Source organism: Nestor notabilis, unplaced genomic scaffold (genome assembly GCF_000696875.1).
Source record: "Nestor notabilis isolate BGI_N333 unplaced genomic scaffold, ASM69687v1 scaffold3570, whole genome shotgun sequence".
NCBI lineage: Eukaryota > Metazoa > Chordata > Aves > Psittaciformes > Psittacidae > Nestor > Nestor notabilis.
The window spans coordinates 68,484-95,524 of NW_009910501.1; the positions used below are offsets into that span (position 1 = coordinate 68,484).

The following is a 27,041-nucleotide window of genomic DNA, read 5'->3' on the forward strand; positions in this document are numbered from 1 at the left end:
GGACCTGTGACCTGACTGAACTGCAAACATGCATTTGAAAAAGAAAAAGAATGTAGAGCTAAAGCAGACAGTCCTTAGAAAATTTGCAGCAGCTCTGTGGTTATTTTTGTTTTGGTTTTTCTGTTTTCTTTTTTTTATTTAATTGTTTTTACATTATTTTAATGAAAAGGCAGCACTGGGATAACTGAATGCACATCTTAACCTGTAGGCAGCCAATATAAGCAGAACTATTTTACAAGCATTTCCAGAGCAATATGAAGTCTCTAGGTACACACGTTGCTATCCCCACATAAGCAAGATACAAAACAGGGGTGCGTCCGATATGAAAAGACCAGAAAGCTATATTGCAAAAGAAATTATGCACTCTCCCTGTGTGTATCTGCAAATACAAGCATAGCAAAACCAAAAACCACCAACCAAAAAAACCAAAACAAGACACAGATCTTTTATGGGTTGTTTTGTGCTTTTCTTGACAGTGATCTTTTCCAGCGCATGTGCTCAGGGTATTCTGGTGAATGCATTTCAACGCCATAGTCCTCATACTCGTCCTCTCTCCTTTCTGACTCCATAGGTACTACAAAGGGTTCACCTTCAGGTTGATAGGGTCCACTTTCAGGCACATATGGTTCTGGTTGAAAATAGTTGTCCGATTGAACATAATAGTTATCGCATGTCTTTGAATCCACAAATACAATGAAGGTTAGTTTGTCTACATAATGTTAGTCCAATCTTATTTCCATATAATAAATATATAAATTAATAGTTCACTGGGGTGTTTTTCTCTTTTGTTCATTAATAGTCTTTGGCAGTAAAACAATAAAATTTTAAATTAATTTTAAAAGGTTTTGTATTTATAATACACAAAACATTGCAGAAAGAGTCTTAAATTATGCAAGGGACCAATTATTGCAGAACTAAACAAAAAAAAAAAAAAAAACACAAAGCAAATCAAATTAAAATATTATTTTACAGCTACTTTGGTAAATCCAAGCACTGGGCTTTATTTTAAACTGTGTAATTAGTAGAAGACATGAAGCAGGTAAATGAACAGGTGGGTTTGGCATACACTGATTTTCTCTAAGAAATGGGAAAGTGTAGACATAACTATCACCAGCGGCAATATACAGTACATGTCATTTTCTCGTGCTGTTCCTCGTAACAAACCGAGTTACAGCTGGTGCTTCAGGAACACCAAAAACTACAGCAAAACAGAAGAAAAATAATTATAAAACTTTGGTATTTATAACTGCAGTTACAGAATCCAACAAGATAACATATGAAAAAAAGGCTCATGCCCCGATTCTGACATGTTGGTAACAAGCAACAGACAGGCAGATTTCATAAGTTGTCAAAGATGTTATTCCAGCTAATAGCAAGCAGCAGCAGGCTTTTATGCAAAAGCATCACATAGAGTTGTTAACAGATTTTAGTGGATACAGTCCCATACAAATCATTTACAAGCCACAATTAGTTTACTATTTACATAAGTCGTTTCTCATTTACCAGGTTAAGTCTGTCTCTTCTAACGGCATTACCTTTGCTGGTTAGTAGTTTTATAAGCCTCCTTCACCACTAAGGCTTTTGATGGTCTGGGTCTTTTTTTAAAAAAGAAAGACTGTCTATTTTACTATTGAAATGCAACAGGATTAATGAACTGACATCACTGTCCTTTATCTCATTAACAAGTTGTGTTAGTAAAAGGAATCTCCCCATTCTATGAGGCCAACATGGTTCAAAAACCATATCCGTGGTGAAATATCCATACGGACTCATTTTCTAATAAGCACGTGCGCAAACATCTCAGAAACAGGATTTTCATGTATTCAAACTGTAAGCAGCACTGGCGACTTAGAAAATGTGTTAGCCGAAACCTGAAATAGGTCAAAGATGATGTTAGTCTTTTAAAAAGTCCATCTGATGTGCAAAAACATACTTTCATTCAACTAAATACATAACAATTAAGTCATAGGCATATATTTATATATGTATACATAGCTGTCTACTAGAAAGGAGAACACTTATGAGTCACAGGTACGATTTTCTTTTTTTTTTTTTTTCATTTAAATAAGAATTTTGTGTGAGATCTGCACAACCACCCGGCTTTTAACCAGGAGCACTGAGTCTGCAAGTGTGTACATATATATATATATTTTTTTTTTAATTATTTTTTCCTTTTCATGGGTACATGCACAATACGCTACAGCAAACCATATCCAATAGTAGTATCACATACACTAATTTTGAGATGTTGCAATGCATACATATTAATTTGTTAACAACACTGTGGTCCTGCAGGATCCCCATGTTAAAATATATTCGAAACTTTCCAGTCAGAAACTGACAGCCGCTGCGACCCTTTATTTTGATTCCAGAAGCAGCCTACTGTTTTGAGCTACATCACAAAGGGGAAGGCTGATATGACCCAGGGCTAATCAGAAACTCCATGGTGCTTAACGTGCTAGAAATTGTAGGACAGTGGTTGTTTTCAGTTGTCTATGCTGTATAAATGAATGCATTTCATTTGTGGAAAATTTTTATTTCAGGTATTAATTTTGTATAAATAATCCTGACATTGCTCAAAAAGAGACACATGGAAATTGCCAACCACAGCATTTTTTTATTTTTCAAGAGAACATGGAGAATTCAGCCTTGTTCTGAAGACGATTGGAAGGTGTGGGGATGAAGGGGAAAAAAGAAGAAGAAAAAATGGTCACTTAAATCCTTTGAGCAACATTATCAACTACTAGCCATCTATGTTTAAAAAAATAAAACAAAACCCCTAAAATATTTAGTTACCACTTCCTATTTAAAGCAAACATAAAATCAAGTAAATCAAGGTCCAAATGACTGCTTATATACTTGCACATTACAATGAGGCAGGCCTGCTCATTGCAACCATTTCCTCCTGATTCAGTAAGTCCAGGCTAGCAGGACTGTCTCATGTAAAGCAGCTCAATATGAACAGCCACATCTGTGAAGGCTATTTAAGGCAAGTGAAGTTGTTCATAACCTACCTGGGAATCCTTGGCCATTGTAAGGGATGCTAGCACATTGGGATGAATCACAATATCCTGGCGGTCCTGGGGGACCTCGAATACCCGCATTTCCAGGACGACCTGGTGGCCCTGGTGGTCCTCGTGATCCTGTGGAGCCTGGTGGACCAGTTCTAGATTCTCCCTGTGGACCTAATTTTAGAATTGAAAGGTTGGGAGGTTGTTCTCTTTAAGAGCTAGCTTGACCAAACAGCGAACATTACTGCTGTCTAGACTACACAGACTAGGTTATGTCTTTGGTGAGAAAGCGCTTGCACTTTGCTGCTATATGGGGGTCAACAGAAAGACAACCAAAAGAAAATTAGAAATATGACTCATCATTAGTCGCTTCCCTGTGTGTGGCTTATTTAAGGATTTATTCACAGAAACTGATTTAGTAAGGTTTGAGCCAAGTGAGAAACATCAATGAATTCTCTGGTTTATTTCCGCTCTGTGTGAGATACGACGATCTCAAGGGAAACTACTAGATTAGACAAGCACACTGGATTTCAATTAAAATATAGGAGTACATTAATCCTGCTGCCCTGTGGCCCCAGGATAGATGAGGTAATGTTTTTCTTGGAACTAGACTTATTATGGTTAGCAGAAAAGTAAAGTTCCAAGTAACTGGGGCTACAATTTGCTGCAAGCGTCTTATGGGTCCTGTAATGGAAAACCATTTTACCCTAGTAAACTACAAGCAGAAACAAATGATGCAGCTGATTTCTGCCAAGGCATCAGTGAACAAAATCACATCATACAGTGGTCAAATCATCTGACTCTGTTATCTTGAAACTCTGCATCTGGGAGTATTTTGTAGTCCAGGGGCAATTTGTAGTTCTGTAATCACATATTAACCTGTGAAAAATGGAACTAGATACTTCAAAAGTATCATCTGATAACACTTATGAAAACATCCATCAAATATTTGAACAATGTACTTTCATGAAATACATTTTCACACAAGGAAGCATGCCAGATGAAGAAATTACAAAATAAACACTTATTAGCCACATCCAAAAATCTTCTAACTTACTCTTTTTTGTACAGGTTTCCAGTAAACTCTATTACATGACAAAAGCATGTATGTTCAGCATATGTAGTCTGGTTTCCTATGAAGAAATTTTGTCTTTTTTTCTCCTACTTTTCCGTAATCTAATAAAACAAGAAATATTTACCAGGTGGCCCTGGCAAACCTCGTGGTCCTTGAGATCCAGTCCCTCTTTCACCTTTCTCTCCAGGAATTCCTACAGAAACAAAAAAAAAAAAATTAAAAAACCCAAAAACCACATCAACAACTACTTCTTGCTCTCTCATGGATATTAATATTTATTTCCCACTATTTAATGCAACAAGGCTGGTCAAACTTTATTTAGTACAGATGTTCAAATGTGCATTTGGGAAAATAATTTGGATATAAATATATTAACCTAAAAATAAAGTAGGATGCAGAGGTAATTTAGTGTGAACAAAATTTCTCAGACCTACAAAAGTCTTTGAGATACTTAAAACAACACAGAACCTTATTATTTTAAGCTAGAAATAGGAAGGTATTTTCAAGCTTGCATACTTTTGCTACAAAGGATACTTTATATTTTCTTAGAAACAGTTATGATGAAATAAGTTTAAGAAAGCAGAATTCAGAAATTCATTCTTCCTTTTTTTTTCTACTCTGTTTTAAAGTTTATATTAAAATACATGCTAGAAAACACAGCACTGAGTTCATGCTACAGTAGAGTAGCAAAGGCCACAACATAGTACAGTCCAGACACCCCATGTCATTGCAGTGATCCAAGGTAGTCATAAAATAGGTTTACCCATATAATAAAACTCAGTTCAGAGTTGCTTCCCTCCTTCAGAGTACTGCAAAGAGCCAAAGATGTAGACCTAATTCTTTCAACTCCTACTTTTTCTTCTTGGTAATGACTCATTTTGTCTCTTTAGTGAGAGTTCTGTTCTGCAGAGTTGTGTTACTTCAAACAGCCTTTCAAGATGTAGCTGGTTAGTGCCAGAAGAGTTCCGAGAACATTCACTTTCCTGGGATATCCTGTGGAAGCCTGAGACAGCAGCCAAAATGCTATACCACCTTGTGTTTTATGAAACATGAGCATGGGGAGACAGAGGAAAGCACTGATGTAATTAACCTTGTCCTCCAGCCTCATGCAATCCAACTGACCTAACAGGCTACTGCTAGGTGTGGGCTTCCACGTCTGACATGGTAAAGGGATGAGACTGCTCCTCTGGCAGCCTCTGCACTATGTCCACTGTGAAATACACAGCTGCCTTGGAATTTACCCACCTCTTTCACCGGGTGGTCCTTGGACCCCAGGAGGTCCTGGGAATCCTGGTCTTCCCCCAGGTCCAGGCTCTCCTCTAGTCCCAGCAGCTCCTGGGGGACCAGGTGGTCCCGGTGGCCCTGGCTGGTTACGGTTTGAATAATAATCATTTGGGATTTGATTCAGCATTTGATTGAACCTGCTCATTTGACCTTCAAAAAGAAAGCAAAATGGTTCAATAAGTTTTGTGAAATGAGTGAAAGTTTTTTATCATAGTGGGAAGAAGTAGCAATTCATCTCTCCTCATTAAACTCTGTCCTTGTCCCTATTCAACAAATTAGTGGTGAACTAGCAGAGGTGAATTAGGAAGACATAATGTGAATGTCTGATAATAAAACACATCACAAATGGAGGAGGCAGGATAAAAAGGAAAGGGGCTTCTAGAAGCCAGTAACATTAATAAAAACTAATTTTAAAGCAATTAAAGTCACAAAATAAGCCTTTGTTTACAGTACTCTTGCTCTTAGAGTTCTAATTAGAAGTTATTTTTACTCTGAAGAACAAAGATGACTTGTTACACTTCTAAAAGTTAAGTACCACATTTCTATGTACTTTCAGAGCTCTGAACCTACGACAAACACAGTACAACTTATTCAGGTAAGAAATAACAGCGCACAGTCTATAAGGTCACTTTCTTAAGCCTGTAGGATGCATAAGCTTGTACCTATATACCTCTGCATATAGGCAAATTTAATTTCCAAAGACAGGTGTCTGAATAAAAGCAACAGCATTGTGAAGCAATGCAGAAAGGAGCCCTTAATGGGTGGCCATATCTAGCTCATTAGTGTAATGCACCAGTCTTAGCATATCCCTGAAAAGATGAGCTGAATATGAAAAAAATAAGGCTGTTATGTTCAAAAAAGAGATGATAAAAGATCTCAGATACATCCTTATTCATAAGTCTAAAACATTCATGAATGTACTTTTCTCCCTCTGTGCTAGCTCACAGACTTACTTTAAATAGCAGCCATAATAGACATACACTGTCGTCCTCTCTGTGCACAAACACTCTTAACGATCAAAAAGGTATATCTGTTTACATGAGTCAGAACTTACTCTTATTATAGAAACAATATTAAGAACAATTTATGGCCACATTTGTCTCCATCTTTTTTGGCAGATCTACTGATAGTAAAAGCACTGCCTCAGGGACAGAGAGAAAGACTCTGTAAAGAATATTTTCATGGGCTGCAGAGCTGCACTGTGTGGCAGCAGAGGACTGAAATTCAATCTGGAGTGCTTCTCCAAATAAATATCATTTTTACTTGCATAGCACATCTGATTCCGTGCACAGTATTTACCCAACACTCATCTGTCTTTTCCTGTTAGGAGTGAGTATCCTTTTTCTCTCCGATTCCTTCCTTCTGAAGATAAGACATGTTTAATGAGAAAATGTATGCTGATTTTATACAAAGATGAAGTAATTTTGGACCAGACTGACTAAAGGAAGGTCACCTTCCTTGTACAGACTTTCATGTGTATTTCCAAAGGTCACAGGTTAGTTCATGATCACGCTAGCCATCTGGATCTGGCAAAGATCTAGTGATATATTTTTTTCCACTAGATCGCTGGCATTGGACAGCTAATCAGATCACTCAGGCTCTTGCTATACTCTTTGGCCAGTATCCATCACCTTAAATTTAAAACATTGGTTTCTGTTTTTACAAAGTAGTAAATTACTAGAATGAGAAACAAAGCAAGCAACACTGTTTACCATTTATCAGTTGTTCACAAACTTGTCTTGCAACTGCTCGCATCATGTTCTGAGAAGCAATGTCACCCTAAATAATCAAAACCAAAGCAAGTGATATATTAGTAAGCATCTGTGCTTCTAAAAATATAGTTTTTGATTAAAAAATCTGACAAAAACTGACTTTAAGAAGACTTACTCTGTCACCTTTTTCTCCCTTCATTCCAGGTGCACCCTAAAATAAATACAGTAAAAATAAAGCAACTGAAGGATTATTATTATTCCACCTCACCTATAGGTTTGAGACATGCAACTCTAGAACACATTTTGGCTCATTCTGGAAGACAGATCTGGTCCTTGAACTTTACATTTCAAAGATGCTAAAGCAGATGCCAGAAAAACAACAGACAAACAATGATCTTTTGTGTATGAGCAAACACACTGACAGATGCAGAATAGAAAGATCTGCAGGAAATATTCAAAGTGGGGCCAAAGAAACTGACATATTCTGATACTGAAACCACACTGGCAATTTGAAAGTTGAATTTTTAGCATTACATTTCTTTAAATGGTTAATGGTCTTGTATGAGTTATATATGACTGTTTAATTTTAAGTCTTAAGCCAACTTATCATTAAAGAAGGTAAGATAGGAAGAATAACGTATGTCTAGGAAGGGTAGCTGTCTCCTTGAACCCACAAGAAACAGACCCTGTGTTAAGAGATGGCACATAAGATGGAGACACCATTAAGTACTTATTCTATTTATAACAACTTTCTTGCTAATTTTCAACCATTTCTAGTGTTATAAAAGTCTCGAAGTCTTAGCTTAAGCTGCTTTATAATTATTGCCAACTGCCAAGCGCTAGCTTCTGCCTAACAGCAATTCCCATTTGCATTTAAATGCTTTAGTGGCTGTGAGTTTTTTGGTTTTCAAGAATACTATGTAAGAAGCGAAGCAGAAGGACTGATTCAAATTTTTATATATCTATATGTCTATGGCTGGAAAAACATCAGGTATACTTTAAAGATTTTTTAAATGCTGAACTGGAGATAGCACACACAGTCTACTCTGCAAACAAAATTCTGTGTGCACCTCTCATACAACTCTTTGAGATTTTAGCCTTATGTTTGCATTCCACTGCTAGCAAAATAAAACATCAAGAAAGAGGAAACCGTACTTTCCAAAGAAAATGTAATGACAATGCTTGTTATGATGGATTTTTAAAGATTTTCAAAATAGACAGCAATGATCTCAGAAGGATGTTTATAGCTTACTTTGGTCTATTTGACATGATTTTGGCCACAGCAGACGTTGCAGATTCCCATTTGAAATAAGCAGAAGATTAGAATCACAATCATGTGTTTTAGCCACTAGATGACTCTGAAAAATCTGAAAATCTGTAGTATTTTAAAGCTATTTTTTAATTTCGATATCAAAATTAAAAAAAAAAAGCCCCACCAGAAAAAAGAAAACAAAACAAAAAAAAGAAATAGAAACAAAACCAAACCCCTATATTTACTGCAAAACTTGCTTAGGAAACCACCATCAACAGCACTTCCAATGCTCTTGAACCCTCACTGAAACAAATGTCACATGCATGCTAAATTCCAGGACAGTACAAACAATACTTTGACCATAACTATGGCTCCTGCAGTATCCAGTGTGAGTTTTACGGGTGACTAGTAGATGAAGAGTTAGGACACAGCTGAGTCCTTCTAAAAATGCACTGTAAATTCACCTGCCAGAAATGTGTCTAAAGAGCACAGGATCTTTGCTAGTTAAGCTGAAAGAGGCTAGCATGAGTTTAAATGGATTTTCACATGTAGCCAAAATTACTATTTGAACTCCAAGGCATATTTCAGAGGCGAAAGACCAGTATAGTCATCTGATGCTCTGCATTGCTTTCCACATACTAACACATTTTAAGTATTACCACTTTTTTACATGGTGGTATTTCTTTAAGGAGGATTTCTGTTTGTCACTATCAACAAAGCAAAGGCTAAGTGTGGGCTGCAGTTGTTTTTCATAACATTCCTACAGTACCCACAGTTAATTTCAACAACACAAGACAACGAATCATTCCACTGAGGTCACAAAAGATACAATTCAAATGCAGTGGCACTGTTTCATAGACTTCTATCAAGGTCTGGGGCAAACAAATTCCCATGGAGTGCATTAGGGTGTGAACCTAGTATGCTCGCTGAGCTTCCTTCCAGCAGTGTTGCATTACCCATGACATGCTACAGAAAATATGAGGCAGCTCATCCATCACTGAGTTAGGTAGTTGGCATACAGTACATTAACATCACACATGACAGATTTTTATGCAAAATTAATTGTACAGACTCAAATGAAAGATTTAGAATGACGATGACATAAATGTGCCACTGGAATAAATTATGCCACCCATCAATTACTAATATGTATAAAATATACCCATCAAAATTACAAATATTCTTTCCCTTCTGAGTACATATTTATAATATCTGCTCATTGTATTTTCATTTTTCTAAGGCTTTCATAGTACAACCTCATGATGTTTTGACAGGAAGCAAATCATACAGTATTTCTTCTTGTTTACACTAGGTAAGTGCAAGCACTAGAAATCAGATTTCTGGTCTACTATCCTGACAATATTCTAATAATTACTTAAAATGCCATGTTCCCACGAATTCACTTGCTAGAGCATTCACACAGCAGAACTAAGAGACAAGAAAAAAAAAATTAAGCAAATTTAAAATGTTCAAACCCTATATAGTGTTTCTGGAAATGTTTTTGCTGACTAGCCAAGTTCAGACTGTCTTCAGCCACAAGTGATGTTGGTAAGACAAGAGGGTGCTCTAGTAACAAAAGCACAACACTGCTCAAAAGTATTGCCAACAAAGGTCCCCAAACTAGAAAAATGCTAAGGCAATTCTTTAATTATAATATGAAAATTGTAATAAAAAATATAATAAAATATATGATATACAGTCAATTTTACAATTCACTGAAATCGAATGAGCATCATTCTTCAATTTGTGACCTTGCTAAGATGGATTCAGTTTTATGACTGGAAATCTATAGGTTATTCCAATCTAACTTTAAAATTTGAAGATTAGAGGTTGACTGTTATTTTTAGAGGTTGACAAAGTTAATTTTCCACCACCTGGGTATTTTAGAAATATGATTTACAAAAAAAAAAATTTAACTGCAACTACTGAATTACTATTTGCATCTTCTTCCCACTTGGTTATAATTCTTCTTAAGTTTCAGTTTATTTCCTTTTAATAGACAAAAACGTGCAACTTAGCCAACTGCTTGCCAGCACTTTGAGAAGCAGCAGCTGCCGCTGACATTCTTTTTTGTTGATATCCTGCAATGAGGGAGTCACTTGAGGTCAGTGTGAGGAAAGCTAGTTTATGCTGCCTGTGGGATTTTTCTGAGCTGTGGGATGCGGGCTGGGGCTGCAGCAAAGTTCTATGGCTGAAGGAGGACAAAACTAAGGAATTTTTGCTATTTTTGCTTTAAAAGATAATGTACTCAATTGTTTTCCTCAAAAGAATGTTTGCTCCCCACAAGAACCACCAGTTCGTTACTCCCAAAGCAGCAACTTTTTGAGACTTCGTCTAGGATGTCTGTATGAATGGATGCAAGGTCAGTAAACACATGGCAGTAGAGAACAGAAAATGCTCAAAACCCACATTTAACTACCAACAAAAGTCTCCCTTATGTGCTTGGGATTACCCTTTAAGGGTTTTCACATTGTATTTGGTCCTGGAGGCATCAGTCTAAATCCTGGGGATTTTCTCAATCAACAAAGTCAGACCCTGTTGTCACGAAGTCTGTCTTATAAACGAGACAGCTATACCTTAAGATGACTTAGTCTGTCCACTCATCTGTTGCCATTTTCACTCTTACACCTATAAAACAGCAATACTGGAACTTTTCATTTCTGATAGTCCAAGATCTTGTATTTCCTATTACATTCATTAACAGAAAACATACCAGTTTCTTCTTAAGCCAATATCTTCTTCTAGTTTAATGACTTTTTCTTACCCTTGCTGGTTGTTACCCTATGATATGCGTACAGACTACTACCAAATTCTCAGTCTCTGAACAGACAGAGAGAGAGAACAGATATTTTAGCCTCCTTAAGAATAGCCAGTGCCTAATTCTCAATAGATTACTGACTCATTTGTATTCTTACAGTTCCTTTTTCAGTCATTTTTCTACTACACTGAAAAAAACCACCTAAATTTCTCTTGGAAGTACTTATAAGCAGATTAAAAAGTCAGATTTCCTATTTCCATGAAAATTCAGTTAGCACTTCAAGTATCAACTTGTTCTAGTCTAAGTACGCATTGAGGTAGAGGAATGTTTACAGCCACATTTGTGGCGTGGTTTGCCTCATCTTAGCACATTAGTGGTATTTAATGCATCAGGAAAGAGCTCCAGCTGACTGCAGCCAGTGGGAATGTTTTCACACCAAGGCTCATCATAATTTGCATGTAACTGTGCATCTTTTGTCTGGGGTGTAACGTTCGTTGCTTTGCAGGGGTCTTTCACCTGAATTGTGCTTCAGAGTACCAGCACTACAGGCTGTTCAGGTAGAAATAAAAATGACAGGATCTGGTCAAAAATTATTTACTTCTTGTATTTATCAGAGGAAAGCAAAACCTTACTACCTTTCTCCAGGGCAGGAAGTTACAAATTCTGGCAGGCCTGAACTATTTATTATTCATGACACTGCAAGTTGCATTTGGCCATCACGCCACACCTTTGGCAATTCTAATGCTGGACACAAAGGAAAGTGTTGAAATTCTGTCCACCAGGAATCTGGTAAAACATCTGTGCAAGGTCCAAGCCAGAATTCCTGAGAAACATAAGAAATGGTAAATATGATGCACAGTGTCCCACTACATGAAAGTGCAATTACTGGAGGAGAGTAGAATGTACTTCTAACTGAAAGCAGCTCTTAAGAGTAGAGTGTAGGAGAATTTACAACTTAGGTGTAGTGCTTGGACAGAGGCTGACTGCCTTGCTTTGCAAAAGCACTGAAAGTGGGCTTGTAGCCAAATTTCCTTCTATGCACATTATTTACCTACAGAAGATCTTCACTGCTGAACTGGGTCAGCTATCCAGTGTCCCAGGTGAAAAAAAACTTGGATAGACCTGATAGTTGAAAGCTCACTTGTGAACAAATCACAGCATCTGACCTGGCAGGAATATCACATTAGCAGTGTATGTCTAAAGACAGCAAAGCTTCAGTGTTTTCCTAAGACTCTGTGTCTTCTACTGCAAGGAGAAATGGGATTTACAGGCTGGGAAACACAGACTGATTTCAGTGTGTGTATGAGAAAATGACCCAGCTTCCAGGTGCTCTCCTGGGCACTTCCACTTTGTAACCATCAAGCTGCACAGCCTACTACATATTCTTCCAAATTATCCAGCTGTTGTATACACAATGACATTGAAGCAGGATGGAAAATTCTGACTGATTGCCAGACATTAAGTAGACGTAATGAATGACTTCTCATTTCAATTCCTGTCTCCACTCCTGACTCAAACATAATTTCTCAGAGATTCTATAAATGAATCAGTTCAAATTTCTCCTGAAACTGTTGGTGGGAGGCAGCACCTCCTGTTCTTTCTCCCTCTTCAGGATGCACTTTAAAGGTTTGAACAGAACTCACAGCAACCACCCCCAAATAATTTTGCAATTACATTGTAAAAGGCACAAAATATTTGCAGAACAGTAGTGATTGTGTAATATTATCAAAGATTGTCCACCTTCAGCAGTTTACCATTTTTTTACTACACATACGCACACACAAATATAAAGACCTTCCAGTCATTTTGCTGACCTAATTCTTCATGCTTATACAGTGTAGGAATATATGTCTTGGCACATAATAGCCTATGATCTTTTGAGTGGAAACCAGAGACCACAATTTCCAGCCCCAGCTATTAAACTCAGCAAAATGGCATACTGTAAAAATAAAATTGTTTGGAAAAAAAAAAGGCTTGCGGTCTTAGGTCAGCTCCACTGTATTAACCACTGTCATAAGTGCAAGACAAGTATTTAAAGCAAGAAGTCTCATATTCATCAGAAAAATGTAATTTTAAATTTGATACTGTAAGTGTATCATTATCTTACTGGTGTCCCACGGTCTCCTGGCTTTCCTGGTTTTCCACTTGGGCCAGCAACTCCTGGAACTCCTGGGGCACCCTACAGCAGACAACATGTAATGTGAATTGTGGAAATCTAGAACTGCGTAAGTGCTGATAAGACACTTGTTATTGTATTGAGTGCACAGCAATAGTGAAAACGAGGCATATCATCCTCAGGTTTTTTTCTATTAGGTACATATCAGGCTTGAAAACTTTCCTTTAGAAAAAAAGTAGGGTTTTTTCTTCATGGAAATGTGTCCTTTTACATAACACCACAGATTAACAGGCATTTCTGAATCTAAAGAGTCAGTGTCTATATGTTTTTGGTATCACTCTTACTGACAGATTCCTAAAGGAGTACAAGACAGTTTGGCCTTCTAACTTCATCTAGCAGATCTGTGATCCATGTAAAGTCCTCAACAAGAAGTCCGTAAAATTCATTCTAGTGATACTAGATAAATATGAACAAATGAAAGACTAGTGTTAGGTTATGTGACAAAATCTCACCTGCACACCCACAAAGGAGCACAAGAAAGACAGTTGTGGGAGAATGGGGGGAGCCCATATAATGCCCTGTCCTGGAGACTCCTGTCTATAATTTATATACACACCAGTTATATTTAATACCTGGTGTAAATGTGTGCTCTGTTTGCATATGCTTACGAGGAATACATCTTCCACCTTGCTACTGGATGGACCTGATTACATGGAGCTGCAGCAACTTGCCTATCTCAGGCTGTCTGATACAGCGTAAGTTTTTCTCTTAACACCAGCACCTTTTCTAACATGGTCCCACGAAACACAATGAAGCAGCTTTTTAAGCAAAAACTAATCCACAAATACTCTTGTCAAGAAAAATTTGTCTGAACAGAGTTTGGCTTTGTTTTGTTGTTTTGTGGGTTTTTTTTTAACCAGAATACAAGTAATAAGCTGATTAGTTTTAGCAAATCTAGCTATGCATTTACAGATCATGGCTAAAGTATTAGATTAACTGGTTCTTCCCTTATTTACACTGGAAGAAATCAGTTTCAAAACTACTCTTACGAATGTTTGTGAATACATGCTTTATGCAGCTGACTGCTCACCTTTTAATTAGAGTTTCACCAGATCCATTTAGGATATTAAAAAAAGGATCCATTTCATATTTGACAGAAATTAAATGTTGATGTGGTTCTCTCTTGGCTCAGTTCTCTCAGTTCTCTTATTTCAGAGTATATCAAAGACAAAATTATATTTACCGCTGGTCCTGGTGGGCCTCTGGGACCTGTAGGACCATCTTTTCCTGTGAAACCCTGTTCAAAAATAAAACCATGGTTAGAGACTTGTTTAAGACTGTAGCCTGATTAAAATGGCCTTTAAAATCATGTAATTGCAACTCCTGGTTACTACTAGCATGTATTTTCAAACATATCCACAATATAATTTATAAAAGTAACTATCACAACTAATGCTGTAGAAGGCTATGGAACAGAGCTTCAGCCAATTTAGAAGATGTTCAGCTGCTGCTGATTAACTGAAGATAGCATGAGTCTCAACATTTTTAAGAAAAGGAATCGTTGCTTTATCCAGAGAAGAAAGATCTCCCATTTTGCTGTTCTCTCACTCACAGATTAGCTGGGAAATCTGAGGTTTCTGTTTAAATGAAGAACAACCTCCATCTGATACTTTCCCTGCAAGAAGAGATGCTGAGAAAACCCATTTCAATAATGTAACATAGCATACACAAATTAACATTGGTGGTCCATGGTCCACTAATGACCCACCAATCCGATAGTATGCTTTTTGGCAAGTGGCTACCACATGGTAGTCTGTTTTCATTCCCAGCCATCAAGTCCCACCACAGAACATAACTATAAATGCATATCTCAGCTATTAATTTTGACTGTAAAGGTAAGTCATTGGTTCAGTCATCTCAAAGGTGATATGCCACTGTGAAGACAAAAAAGATTTGCATATTTGACCCAAAATTAGAAGAAAGGGATGGCGACAGCTCCACTCCACAATTAAATACTTGTGTGCATGCTCTTCATTATGAAGGAGTTTCAGAGTTCCCCATTCAAACAAAAGTTCTTAGCTCCAGATAGCCAAAAGTTAAGAAGCAAACTTCACCTTCACAGTAAGAATGTCACAGCTAGATTCTTTACAGGTATGATATCTCCCAGACATTAAGGCAACCAGAGTTTTCAAAGGGATCCTGTGCAGCAGCAAGAGTATGTGGAAGACAGCAAGACTAAGCACCTCAGCAGAGCTCTGCTCAGTGGACACAGAGCTCTATAGAAGCAGTGCTCTATAGGAGCAGGCATCTAAGAACCCAGTCAGGAGAGTAAGCAGTGCAATTTTTATAGAACCTACCTGGCTAGCCTATGGCTACCTGGGGAGGGTTTCACTCCTAGATTTTTCCAGTCCTTCCACTTTTACCTCTCAAAGCAAGATACTGATAAAAGGACTCCTTTTGAAAAAGCATTTGAAAACAAGTATGACAAAGAAAGAGGTGTGGGGAAGGGCAATGGACCAAAACAAACAAAATAATCCCACCAAAACTGTTACTTGGTCTTTTCAGAGTTAAACTGAGGAAATCTTACCCTTTCTCCTGGAGGTCCCATTGGTCCAGGTGGACCAGGTAAACCTGGCGTTCCCTAGAGAGGAAAGGAATGATAAACTGTATCCATGACAGAACAAACATCACTGCTATGCTAACCATCTGACTATATATACACACATTTAAATATTTAACTGTCTTTACTTAAATGCTTTTTTTTGCATTTAGGAGAAATCATTTATTATATATACATGATGTAAGAGCCTTCACCCTCACTCTACTTTTTACTTGCATTTCCTTATTAGCCCATAACTCAACTTCAAAACCAATTTTCAGTACTGTTCACATAAAACAAGTATATCTGGTTTACTGCCTTTACAAGCACGATTTACGATGTCAGCTCATCCTTTAACACTTGGTGCCAAAGCCTAGCTGCCGTCACCAATCATCTAAAGAAACAAAAATTAGACTCTTCCTTTATTATTCTTTCCCCCTCTATTGTCCTATTTTTTAACCTTCTGCTGCTATATTGTGCACATTCTAAATTCTCTGTTTCTCTTCCTTCTAGCTTCTGGGTAAAGAACAACCCCTAAAATTAAATAGGTAGGCTATATTAGAGAACACCTAGGGATAATTTCATTCAGCATTGTGTAGGATCAGTACCATTGTTGTAGGAACTGGATATTGAACAGCCTTGTATCATGTTGTCATGTTCTTCTACCTTTTCTGTCTAATCTCATCATACACTAAAATGTAGCATTGTTTTCTACAGGACATTACTACTCAGGGTTATAAGGACTAATAAAACCGGTAAAGAATACAAGGCCCTTGTTCCATGACTGACCTTACCTGATATATAAAACCAAATCCATAAGACCATTTAAGTATCTCCTATGTAGTCTTTCCATCCCCAGTAAAATCAAGGATAATAAAGTAACCAAGGAATGTTAGTTATGTCACCATATGTGCAGATCAATGACCTTAGATTATCCAAATCTGTCTGGTTTTCCAAAAAAAACCCCTATTTTTTCTCCTCAAAACCTAATCCTAGTTTAAAATATGGAAACCTGCAAGTAAGTGAAATGTAATATTGCTTTCTTCTTTCAGAAAGCATATGATTAATATCCCAAGACCATTTGACTTCCTAAAGTAGAAACCAATTAGACACCATTGCTGAAGAGGGGTTCAGGAAAGGTTCTGCAACCTTTATTTTAGGAAGACATTTAACTGCAGGTGATCGGAAATTGAGGGACCCTTCCTGGGTAGTTATCAGTGTACTTTTCCTAATCCAAAGGTTTGTCCCTGTACATTCACTACTGCCCAGATGGATATCTGGCTTCATTCACTACAGCTGTTCTTTCACTCTTGCTGTTTTGACTGGTTTACTATTTCCTACATTTCACATTCCTAAGTGTAAAATAATTGTGTTTCCAAAACTATTGCTTAGAAAGGTATAAGAAAAGTCCACAATTCATAGTGATGTCAAAGACAGCTGTGCAGCAGCCAGCCTGCATCAGGAACTGTGTGAAATGACATTATCTTGTCTAAGTGTCTACTTACCGATCGCCCTGGTAGTCCAGGCTGGCCAGCATCACCTTTCATTCCTTGACGACCCTATAATTTTCATAAATTATTGTTAGAGATTCTGAATTACAGTAGATGAGCAGAATAATACATTTGTGTAATGGACACAAAATATTTATGCAAGATACCTAAATTAAGGAATTCATAAGCCAAATATGTGTTATGGAATAAGATACATATACCTCTTAAAAGAAGCAATACTGATCTCACAAATATTTGCAAATGCAGGATGACTGGTTGACATTTGATAAGGAAGTGACATGTCTTCTCAGTAAGAGAAACTGATATCAAGGTCTTCATAGGCAGGAAAGCAGGGAAGGGTTACATGTTTTCTCTCAAACTCCCTTACCTTTCTCAACTGATGAACAGAGCTGTCTACACTCACCAAAGTTAAAGGCTCGGTCTTTTTAAAGTATCACTATTTTTCTCTAGCTTATGGTCTAAAAGCCATTACACATTTCCAGTACACAAGATGAAAAAGCACATAATGAAGCAATGCATTACCTTTCTCAGCTAGCTTGTATTCCACATACCCTACAGCCCTGTAGTATAAATGTATGGTCTGAAATCAGAAGAGCTAAATTTGACATACAATCTTTATTTTCCACAGTGGCTTGCATGATGCTCCATCATTAATAATTGTTGATGACACACAAATAATCAAATAATTTGTAAACACAGCCTACCAAAGTGAATTACAATTGATATGAAAAATGAAATTACATGACTCAAAAGTGGTCTATTGTAAACTAATGAGACTGTAAACTAATCCACCAATGTTGCTATTTTCATTCTTCAGAGGTTTTCAAACTGAATGTGACAAACACATGCATTTATTATTGTCGTGTTCTGGCATGCATTCTCAGTGTTGTTGTCAGGCTAAAGTCGAAAACACAGCACTGCACCAGTGACTAAGAAGGAGAAAAATGACTGCTACAGCAGAACCAGAACAATTATGTTCCACATGTAAAAGGAATGTGTTTGGCCTTTCTTGCTGTTTGGCACCTCTAGGTCATCTTGAAGTTTTTCCTCACAGTATATAACAAAAAAATAAAAAGCACCTACACTGATTAACAAAAGCTGTCTACTTTGTCCTTACAAAACACAAGGTGTACCTAATCTCTATCTTAAAGCACATTTTGTTTTCCATTTCCCAAATTACTTTACATACTGAGAAGCTAGCCTGGTTTCAAATGCAAAATGAGACAGCATGCAATTAGATACCAATTCTTTTTTTTTCCATAAGCTTTATATTTTAATCAAAAACTTAATAAAAAAAATCCTGATTATATTAACATCCAAGCTAAACAGAAAACATCAAAATTATATTCCTGCTTTTGGGGTGATTACTTATTAAAATATGGCAAAAGCAGTCAATATATTCAGAATGTAAACAAAGGGTTACATATGCTGTCGGCTATAAAAAACAGAATCTGGCGAAACTTCATCAGTGTTAATAGAATTGCTCTGGCTTTGAAGGCACGTATGTGAAATCGGAAGTAGCCTCTCACTAAAACATGTATGCTGTTGCCAAGAAAGCCCCCTAGTAACAAAGGGCTGTTTTGCATATCTAGATCTAGGCACCCATTGCCTCTCTGAACTTTCAGCTACTGATTTGAGCATGGAAAATAAAAGTTAGACATGTAAACCCCCAAGAAAATCTCCAGAGTAATATTGTGTGCTTAATTTTCCTGCAGCACAGTTTTATAGTTTTGAATCCTAGAACTTGAAAGATGCAACTCTACAGAAAAGCTGTGAAACTGAAAATGGAGTAGCACAATGTACATTAGAATGCTTAGACTCTGCCCCTTCACGGGCACATGTAACAATCGGGATAGAAAATGCAACTGTATTGAAAGAGACCTGCTTCATAATACTACTGCATTGCAGGGAAAAATGAACGTTAAGGCAAAGCTGCCACTCTCTTCCCAAGACTACCAACTCCCTATGGACAGGTCTGACCCCACACACTTTGCCACCCGCACTCAGAATGGCCACTCACCGGTTCACCTGGGATAGACAGCCCGTTGGGGCCCTGTGGACCTGGGGGACCTTGAGGGCCAGGAGGACCCGTCTCACCACGAGGACCAGGCGGCCCCTTGAAGCAGAAAATTAAAGCAAGATTGTAAATGGCAAACCCTGCTTAGATGTGTAATTATAAAATCCTTTGGGTTAGACACTTAAGGTAAACCAGAAGCCTGGAGATACATTTAAAACTTCAGAACAACTGTGGAAACACTTATTCAAGTGGCATACCCTTTCATAAGCTATTCCCTCATTCACATTGGCAGTCTCAGGCCAAAACACCTTCTGACAGTATTGAATTAGAAGTATAGCTGTCCCCTCTGTACGGAAGAAAGGACAACAATCCTGCAGGGTATTTATTAACACCCTGATGCATGTACTCTAGTTTGCTGATGTGCAGTCAGTGCCTTTGAGGCTGCATATATACATAGACTGTGTACATATAGTCTCAACAGGTAGGCTGCACATAAAAAACATATAGGCATATTTCCAAATAAATTTTTAATTTCCATTCTTAGCTCAGCATAGAATTAAACACAGTTCCACGCAGGTAAGCATGTAGTAACATTATAGATGCATTCCAGAAAGATACTTACAGATGATCCAGTCAAACCCCTTTCACCTCTGGGACCTTTAGCACCTGGGCCACCCTACATTGAATATTTGGAAAGAAAATGTATTTCATTCAGGGAAAGCAAGGGTACATCATACCAATGTGCATTTTGAATCTTCTTTATCACTTATATGAAAGCCTAAAGTTTTGAAGTGTATAGATCACACTACTAAAAAGAGTACTAGAACAGAAGATGCATCAGAAACTCAGTTAAACCACATCAGCTTCAGCCTTGACAATTCAGCCCATGAAAAATTATTGTCATCTTTGTCTCTGCAGATATAAACTGCTTCAATTTATATTCATCAAAATCTATGGATACCTCTCTAGTAGACTGGCAGACAACTTAACTGGACTTCAGATTCCTCATGCTGCATTTTTGGTAGCTTAAAAGTAGAAGTACTACTGGGCTGAGTATAATTCCTTTATATTCATACTAGTAGGAGGATATCCAACTCATAGATTGCTGTCTCTCCACACAAAAAAAGAGACTATAATTTGTTTCCCTGACTGAGTAAAGAATCTTTCCTTGGAGTGAAATCCTGACTCTGTATTCAGGAAAAAATATTTGCACAGTCCGTTAAAATATCTTGTACATGAAGTGCAAGACAGCTGAGATTGGGCCAGATTCTTTCAACCTAACAAACAATAAGTAGCTATTCACAGTGATTACACTGGAAATATGGGAAAAGGATTATTATGTAAATAAGTAGAGGTGGTAGGAGCTGCTCAATTGTGGTTTAAACTGAGATGAAAGGGGAACAGATTACCATAACATTATGGAGATGTTGATCTCTCTGACTGACCTTTGTCTCACAAAACCACAGATCAATAGAAAACTACTTCCATAAATCTAAAAATGACAAAATCTGTCGATTGCAAATAGTTCCTTACAGCTGGTCCAGGGGGTCCTGGAGGTCCCACACTGTCTTGAGTACAGGTACAAGCATTTGGAAGAGCTGGGCATTTTGCTTCATCTCTCTGAAAATACAATCACAACTGTTACTGTCATTTTAAAGAGAAGTATGCTTGATGGCAGCATATTTTTCTAACACAATAACAGCAAAATTTTCTATTATCCTGTTTTCAAGTACAAGTAAAACACACAACTAAACAGTGGTTTCCAAAAGTTTTTACAGGACCTTTCATATTTAGCCAATTTTATTTGTGAGCTATACAAGACACTAACAACAGATACACAGGTAAAATCAAATTCATATGCAATTTCTGTAGTTCTAATATTTATGTCCATTAGACAATCAGCTTGCAATAACAAAGAATAAACTAGTTACTTTTGAATGTTACTCTAAGAACTGGTTAAATTAAAAAAAAAATAGTACAGCTATTCCATTCATAATACCATTCATTGAAATACAAAATATAACTGACATTTTTTCCATCATTCCTAAGCAACTAGCACATTATAACATCTCCCTCAGACACAAAACTTTGAAATACAGTGTTGTCCACTGGCTGTTCTGACAACTCTGGTTTAGATTTGCTGTCAATATGAGATATAATACCAGGGTAATATTGATATTGTTAAATTTGCTATTAAAAATTATTTTCTGAATAGCTTCTGGTTCATTTATACTTACCATAGAAGGAAGATCACAGCATCTGTCTCTGCTAGTCCAAACTGGACTACATACAATGTCAAAATTCTGGATTTCTAACTGTAAAAGAAAGGAGGACTCTTGAAAGATATTTAAGATGTTATTTATGAAATCTAGTGGCATTATCATTAAATATTACTCCAAAACCAGCTTATCTCTAATGTAGTTTACATCACTTGGACATTCACTTCTTTTTTTGACACTGTCAGAAAAAAATGGTTTAAAATTAAATAATTTTATAAATATATAAAAATTTAGAAAATGAAATAAATAATAAAATATTTAAAACCAAGATTACGTAAGGTTACAAGAACTTCAAGCACTGATGCTTGCTCTTGTTCTGGGGTAAATATGTGACTAAAGAAATATTTTGCAATACTTACTTAATGAATATTACTGATGAACTTACACATTGTCTGAGCACCTGTGCACTTCAACATGAAATGTGGCTGAAAAGCTTTTGGACCAGCTCTAAGGACTGAAGTCTTTGAGTCACATACTAATTCAGATTCATTTATGGAATTTTCCACTGAGATTACCAAAGAAAAGTCTGCAAAAAGGCTGAAGTTGGGACCTAGGTAGACTGTACAGTAAAAAGGTTTCCTTTCTTCTTTTCACCCCAAGAGCTACGATCCTGTAGTTTGATACATGCAACCGAACATTTGATGGTGAGCACCAAGAGTCTTCTGCTGGTGTTAGGGTTTGCACATATGGGTCAGATTACAGATTTAAATCTTCTAATATGAAGTTCAGGTGATAGCATTGAGATAATTGATGTGCCCTTCATAGCAGCAGCCACTTTTTCATTATAGGCTTATAGATCATAAAGCCAGTGGGGATTACTCTGGTCACTTAGAGTAAGATACACCATAGGTCTTGACAGAAATAAATCCTATTCGTTGGAGAATGTCTTTTAAGAAAACAAAACAATATTAATTTAAAGATTTCCAACGATAGAGAATCCTCAGTAAATGGTTCCAATGACTAAATGCTCTCCCTAGCAGAAGAAAAACATTTCTGCTCTTGTTTGAATTTACCTGACTGCAACTTGCAGCAGTTAGGTTTTTGTTCTTGCAATTCTGCTAGAATGAGAAGGTATCAAACCCAAACTTTTCAGTTAAGTATATTGGGTCTTGAAGTACAGACACTTAAAATCTTTAAGTGCAATTCTGGTTTCTCAGCAATCTTAAATCTTTAATAACTTTCCTCAGAAAATTTCAAGGGCTTGCACTAATGAATGGATTAATATTTGTTGCTCACTGTTGCTGATCTCCGGTCGCCTTTTAGAAGTTTCCCAAGTATTTCATAGCCATCAGTTGTGATGTTCCCAGCCTCTTTAATTGGTTTTTCCAGTATTTCACTGCAGTCGATATAAATCTTAACATGTGACGAAGTTACAACAATATGGACCTGAAAAGAAGTTTAATGTAATACTTAGAAAAGGTACATAGGCATATTTACCTTACTACTTTAATATCATTTCACTGTTTAGGTAATACTGTTTTAAATTTTTCTTCCCAGCAATCGTACTATACTTTCAAATGGTGGAAAAAATCAGGCACAAGGAAAGCCTATGACATTAGTAGCCTCTCTAAAATGTGTTGAAGACCAATAAGATGTATACAGAAGCACAGCTAATACTATTTAATGTAATAGTTGAACTACAATGATCTATGTAATTGCTTTAAGATGGCATAAAAGTGAAAAATAAAAAGAATTTTTGAGAGGAAATTAATATAAGTTCTTCTTGTCCTTTTCTGATGGCTGAGGCCATCAGAACACAAAAGAGTTTTATGAGTCTGTGACTGCCCACTGGCTAATAAACTGTCTGTAGTTCAGAAGGTAGATTTAGATCCAAGGATTCAGGGTTCATTTTCCACAGATGACTCAATCAGAGGCATTAGTTGCATTAACATACAGAAAGTGAGCAGAGAAGCCTGCCCAGAAAAAGACAAAATCATGGAAGAAGCAAGAGAGAAATTTCCATGAGAAATTTGGCTACAAAAACATACCAAAATGAGGAGAAACAGGAAAGAAGAGGAAGAAATTAATTATTGGAAATAAGGGAAACCTAGAAGGGAGAAAAGAATGACTGTAGTAATGTGAGAGTACGTTTGCCAAGAGAACTAAGTGTTTGGGGAAAACACAGTAAGCCTTAAACAGAAGAACAAACAAAATTGAAGGAAAGTTTACCATTCCAAAAATTTATAGTACAGATGGTAAATGTTATGCAAGTGAATTTCCTACATTTCTGTGAAAACAAAACACATTCAGGAGTCTCCAAGAAAGAAACAAGGGTTGGACATTTTAAAAAAATCTAATATGCAGTTAATGGAACATCTTAAGGCAACAGAAAGATTTCAGTGGCTTTATATACCTTACATACTGCATATACTTATGTACAATATTATAACATCTATTTAATTGTTAAAATATCAACACAGTAAGACAAGCAGTAAAGAATCCTTGAAGTATGTATTCATCTTTTAAAGCTTCTGTTATCATACTACATAACCCTTTAGAAACATATTGCTATTTGATGACTGCTTAAAAAACTTGGCATAAAGTTGAAATAGAGATTCCCTTAAATGTCCTGAGTCAACAAGTGCCTCAACAATCTCCTGAGAATTTGTTCTTTTTTTCCATATTAAATATTTTCCCTTGAGGAATTGCCTCCTAGGCATCAGCATAGTTTATCTAAAACTCTTTAAACATTATGTATTTTATGTAATTGGAATTAAGACTTTTGAAACTACCCTCACTTTTTGTCATTCAAAATTCAGGTGGCATCACAGTTTAATTCTCAGTGCTGTGTATACAAATGGGGTTTTAATTATCATTCCCAACAGTGTTTCTTGACTAAATAAAAAATAATGAAAATACAACTGTGTCCAAAGTACAGTTTGGTACCAAACTTTCCACGAAATAAGTGCCATGCCAAAACTTTAAATTCATTATCATTTATACATCATATACTCAGTTATTTGATTATATGATTAAATTTTACAGATTAACTAATGCATCAAGCAGTTTAAACTCATCACATACGTAATTTACTAATTATGCAAGGCATCTAACATGCAAGTCCTTCTACTGGACTGAATTGAAATAAAGTAAATGACAACTGCATAGCAAAGGAATTTTCATTTGCAGACATAACTTTGGAGACATAACTCTACATCCAGTGCTGAATTAGAACATCAATTTGAAAATGTTCAAACAGCAATAACTGTCGAGTATTACCTATGTATCCAAAGAAGAAGCAATCCAAAAATAAGCAGAGGTTCCCTAAGTCATTGACTCAGCCAGCTAACTGCTGATTTAACAGAAGCTCTGAGTTCCAGCTTGAATCTCATAGTCCAGGTACAAATCTGATAAAAGCAGGCATCTAGTTTTTACTGTAGATAAAACACCTCTATTCAATCTTCTTACACTTTGTTGAAAACAAAATTTTAACAGAAAGATTCTCTTCAATTTTGAACACACCAATACAAAGCATCAATTCTGACCATTTTCAGTGCCAGAAGGCACTGAGGTTTTTAAGAAAGAAAACATGCTTTCATCTTTCTTGCTGGACCCCTCCTAAGATAAAGTTTTATGGTGTTCTGATCTACTGCAAAATGAACCACATCAGTAAGCTAAGCAAACTATTATCCCATATGTACATCAGCAGAAAGACATATGCTCATTATCAAATTTCCTGTAGCTAACTACTGTAAAACTGCAATCTAAAAGGTAGTATGGTAAGAATAAGAAAGTATAAGTCACCCATCTCTCCAAAACATTCAGTTATAAATTTAATGACTGTCTCAGGCAGTTAAGATTTTTCCTATGGGGCTTGCCAGATTCAACAGCTTTCACCATAGCTATGCTACGCAAATTGTTCGAGTATGCCAAAGTAAATTTCCCTGCACAGTTAGGTGTAGTTAACTGTGTTTCACTGAATGACCCAGTAAGTCATCAAATGAAAACCACAAAAATGTGTGATATTTTAGAAAACATATTCACACATTCTAAAGATTTGTCATTTCTTTGAAACTGGATGGTAGGAGAAATTGCAAAAGTACCTCTTGAAATGTGCTAATCTTACTTTCCTTCCTTCACACAGCTGAATGTACTGCTATCCTTTATTTTAGGAGCTAATCAACATGGCTGATACATAGGGCTTTCCCAGCTGTGAGTTGTAGAATCCCACAGTGGTATCATTAACAACCTGACTCAGCACTCAGTAATCATTCTGGAGAGAATCCAGAGCAGTCAGCTCGGTTACATGGTGAAAAATCCCAAATATGGCTCTTTAATCAAGGCTACTCCTGTTACTTCAGATACTATCAACACCTGAACTTTTGATTTCTTCCCAGGAAAAAAAAAGGGGGGGGGGAATGACACACTGCACTAAATAACTGATACATTTTTGCTTAGGAAATAGTCTCACAAGCAAAAATTCATAGTTCCAGAGCTTTAAGATAATTTGCAAATGGCTGTTAACTTCTGTACATTATTTGGCATTTTAGGATTGCTTTCTGTTCATATGTATCTAACTACTAAAATAATACATTTTATTTCTTAGTGGTTTTCCACCAGCAAGTGTAATTAAACAGTTATAGGTAACTGGTAGTATTGCTGGGGTTGCAGGTTGTTCCCCGTTTGCTGTGATAAATGATGAGTGCTTCACTGTAAGCGTTGTCAGATAATTCTGCTCAGCTCTATCATATTTAGAGGAACTACAAGAAAAAGTTAACTCGATGTCCGTGAAATTAGCAGCAGATACTTAAACCAGACTGCTGGCAGTACAGCATGTAGAAAGTTTCACACCACTGACTTAGAGAAGGGAAGTCTCAACTCACTGAAATCTAAAACAAGGCATGCCACATGCTGTTCTGTGTCTTCCTTCTTGGAGATGACTCAGCTTTTATACCAAAACAATATCTATGCTAGAGTTTACTGACAGTTTTTCTCACTCCAGTAGATTAACACATTTCCTTAAAATTCAGTTTTCCTTCCCAGATATTAAAAAAAAAAAAAAGGGGGGGGGCAAAAAGCCAAATGCCAAGGGCAAAATAGAAGCTGCCTAAAGCAGGCACAATCCAAACCTCCTCATAAGTACCAGTTACAAAGCCAATGGCATAAACGTTTCTTCATATATGCAAAAACAATTAGCCGTTAAATAAACTATAAAACAAGAATAATTGGATATAACAAAGAAGTAATTTGGGAAATTAACTTCTGTCAAATTCTGAGGAAACCAATAGCTTTTATATTACTGTGTGATTTTTGCAGTCATCTGTGTTTTAAACAGATGAAGTCACAATAGCTGGCACCAGCTACCTTTCTCTGTTTTCAGCCTAGCAGAGCTAGGTTGACAATGTGGCCTCTAGTATCAGCAAGTTGACAGAGGCAACCTCTTATCAGCATCCTTGAAGGAATGCTCGTAGTGATTAGTCATGAAGG

At 36.7% G+C, this 27,041-nt stretch overlaps 1 protein-coding gene across 1 annotated transcript in view; it reads right to left on the minus strand.

Annotated features, from left to right (window-relative positions):
- Positions 1–428: 428 nt before the first annotated feature.
- COL12A1 (collagen, type XII, alpha 1) overlaps positions 429–27,041 on the minus strand; it is a 59,946-nt gene continuing 33,333 nt past the window's right edge. The window contains exons 36-50 of the mRNA XM_010010294.1: positions 22,851–23,000; positions 21,573–21,650; positions 20,869–20,955; positions 19,958–20,011; positions 19,339–19,434; positions 17,313–17,366; positions 15,796–15,849; positions 14,452–14,505; positions 13,200–13,271; positions 7,258–7,293; positions 7,083–7,149; positions 5,332–5,520; positions 4,211–4,279; positions 3,015–3,185; positions 429–1,871 (exon numbers count right to left, since the gene is read on the minus strand). Of these exons, the coding sequence (XP_010008596.1) occupies positions 1,861–1,871; positions 3,015–3,185; positions 4,211–4,279; positions 5,332–5,520; positions 7,083–7,149; positions 7,258–7,293; positions 13,200–13,271; positions 14,452–14,505; positions 15,796–15,849; positions 17,313–17,366; positions 19,339–19,434; positions 19,958–20,011; positions 20,869–20,955; positions 21,573–21,650; positions 22,851–23,000 (1,242 nt within the window). The 3' untranslated portion in view covers positions 429–1,860. The remainder of the gene's footprint in view (positions 1,872–3,014; positions 3,186–4,210; positions 4,280–5,331; positions 5,521–7,082; positions 7,150–7,257; positions 7,294–13,199; positions 13,272–14,451; positions 14,506–15,795; positions 15,850–17,312; positions 17,367–19,338; positions 19,435–19,957; positions 20,012–20,868; positions 20,956–21,572; positions 21,651–22,850; positions 23,001–27,041) is intronic.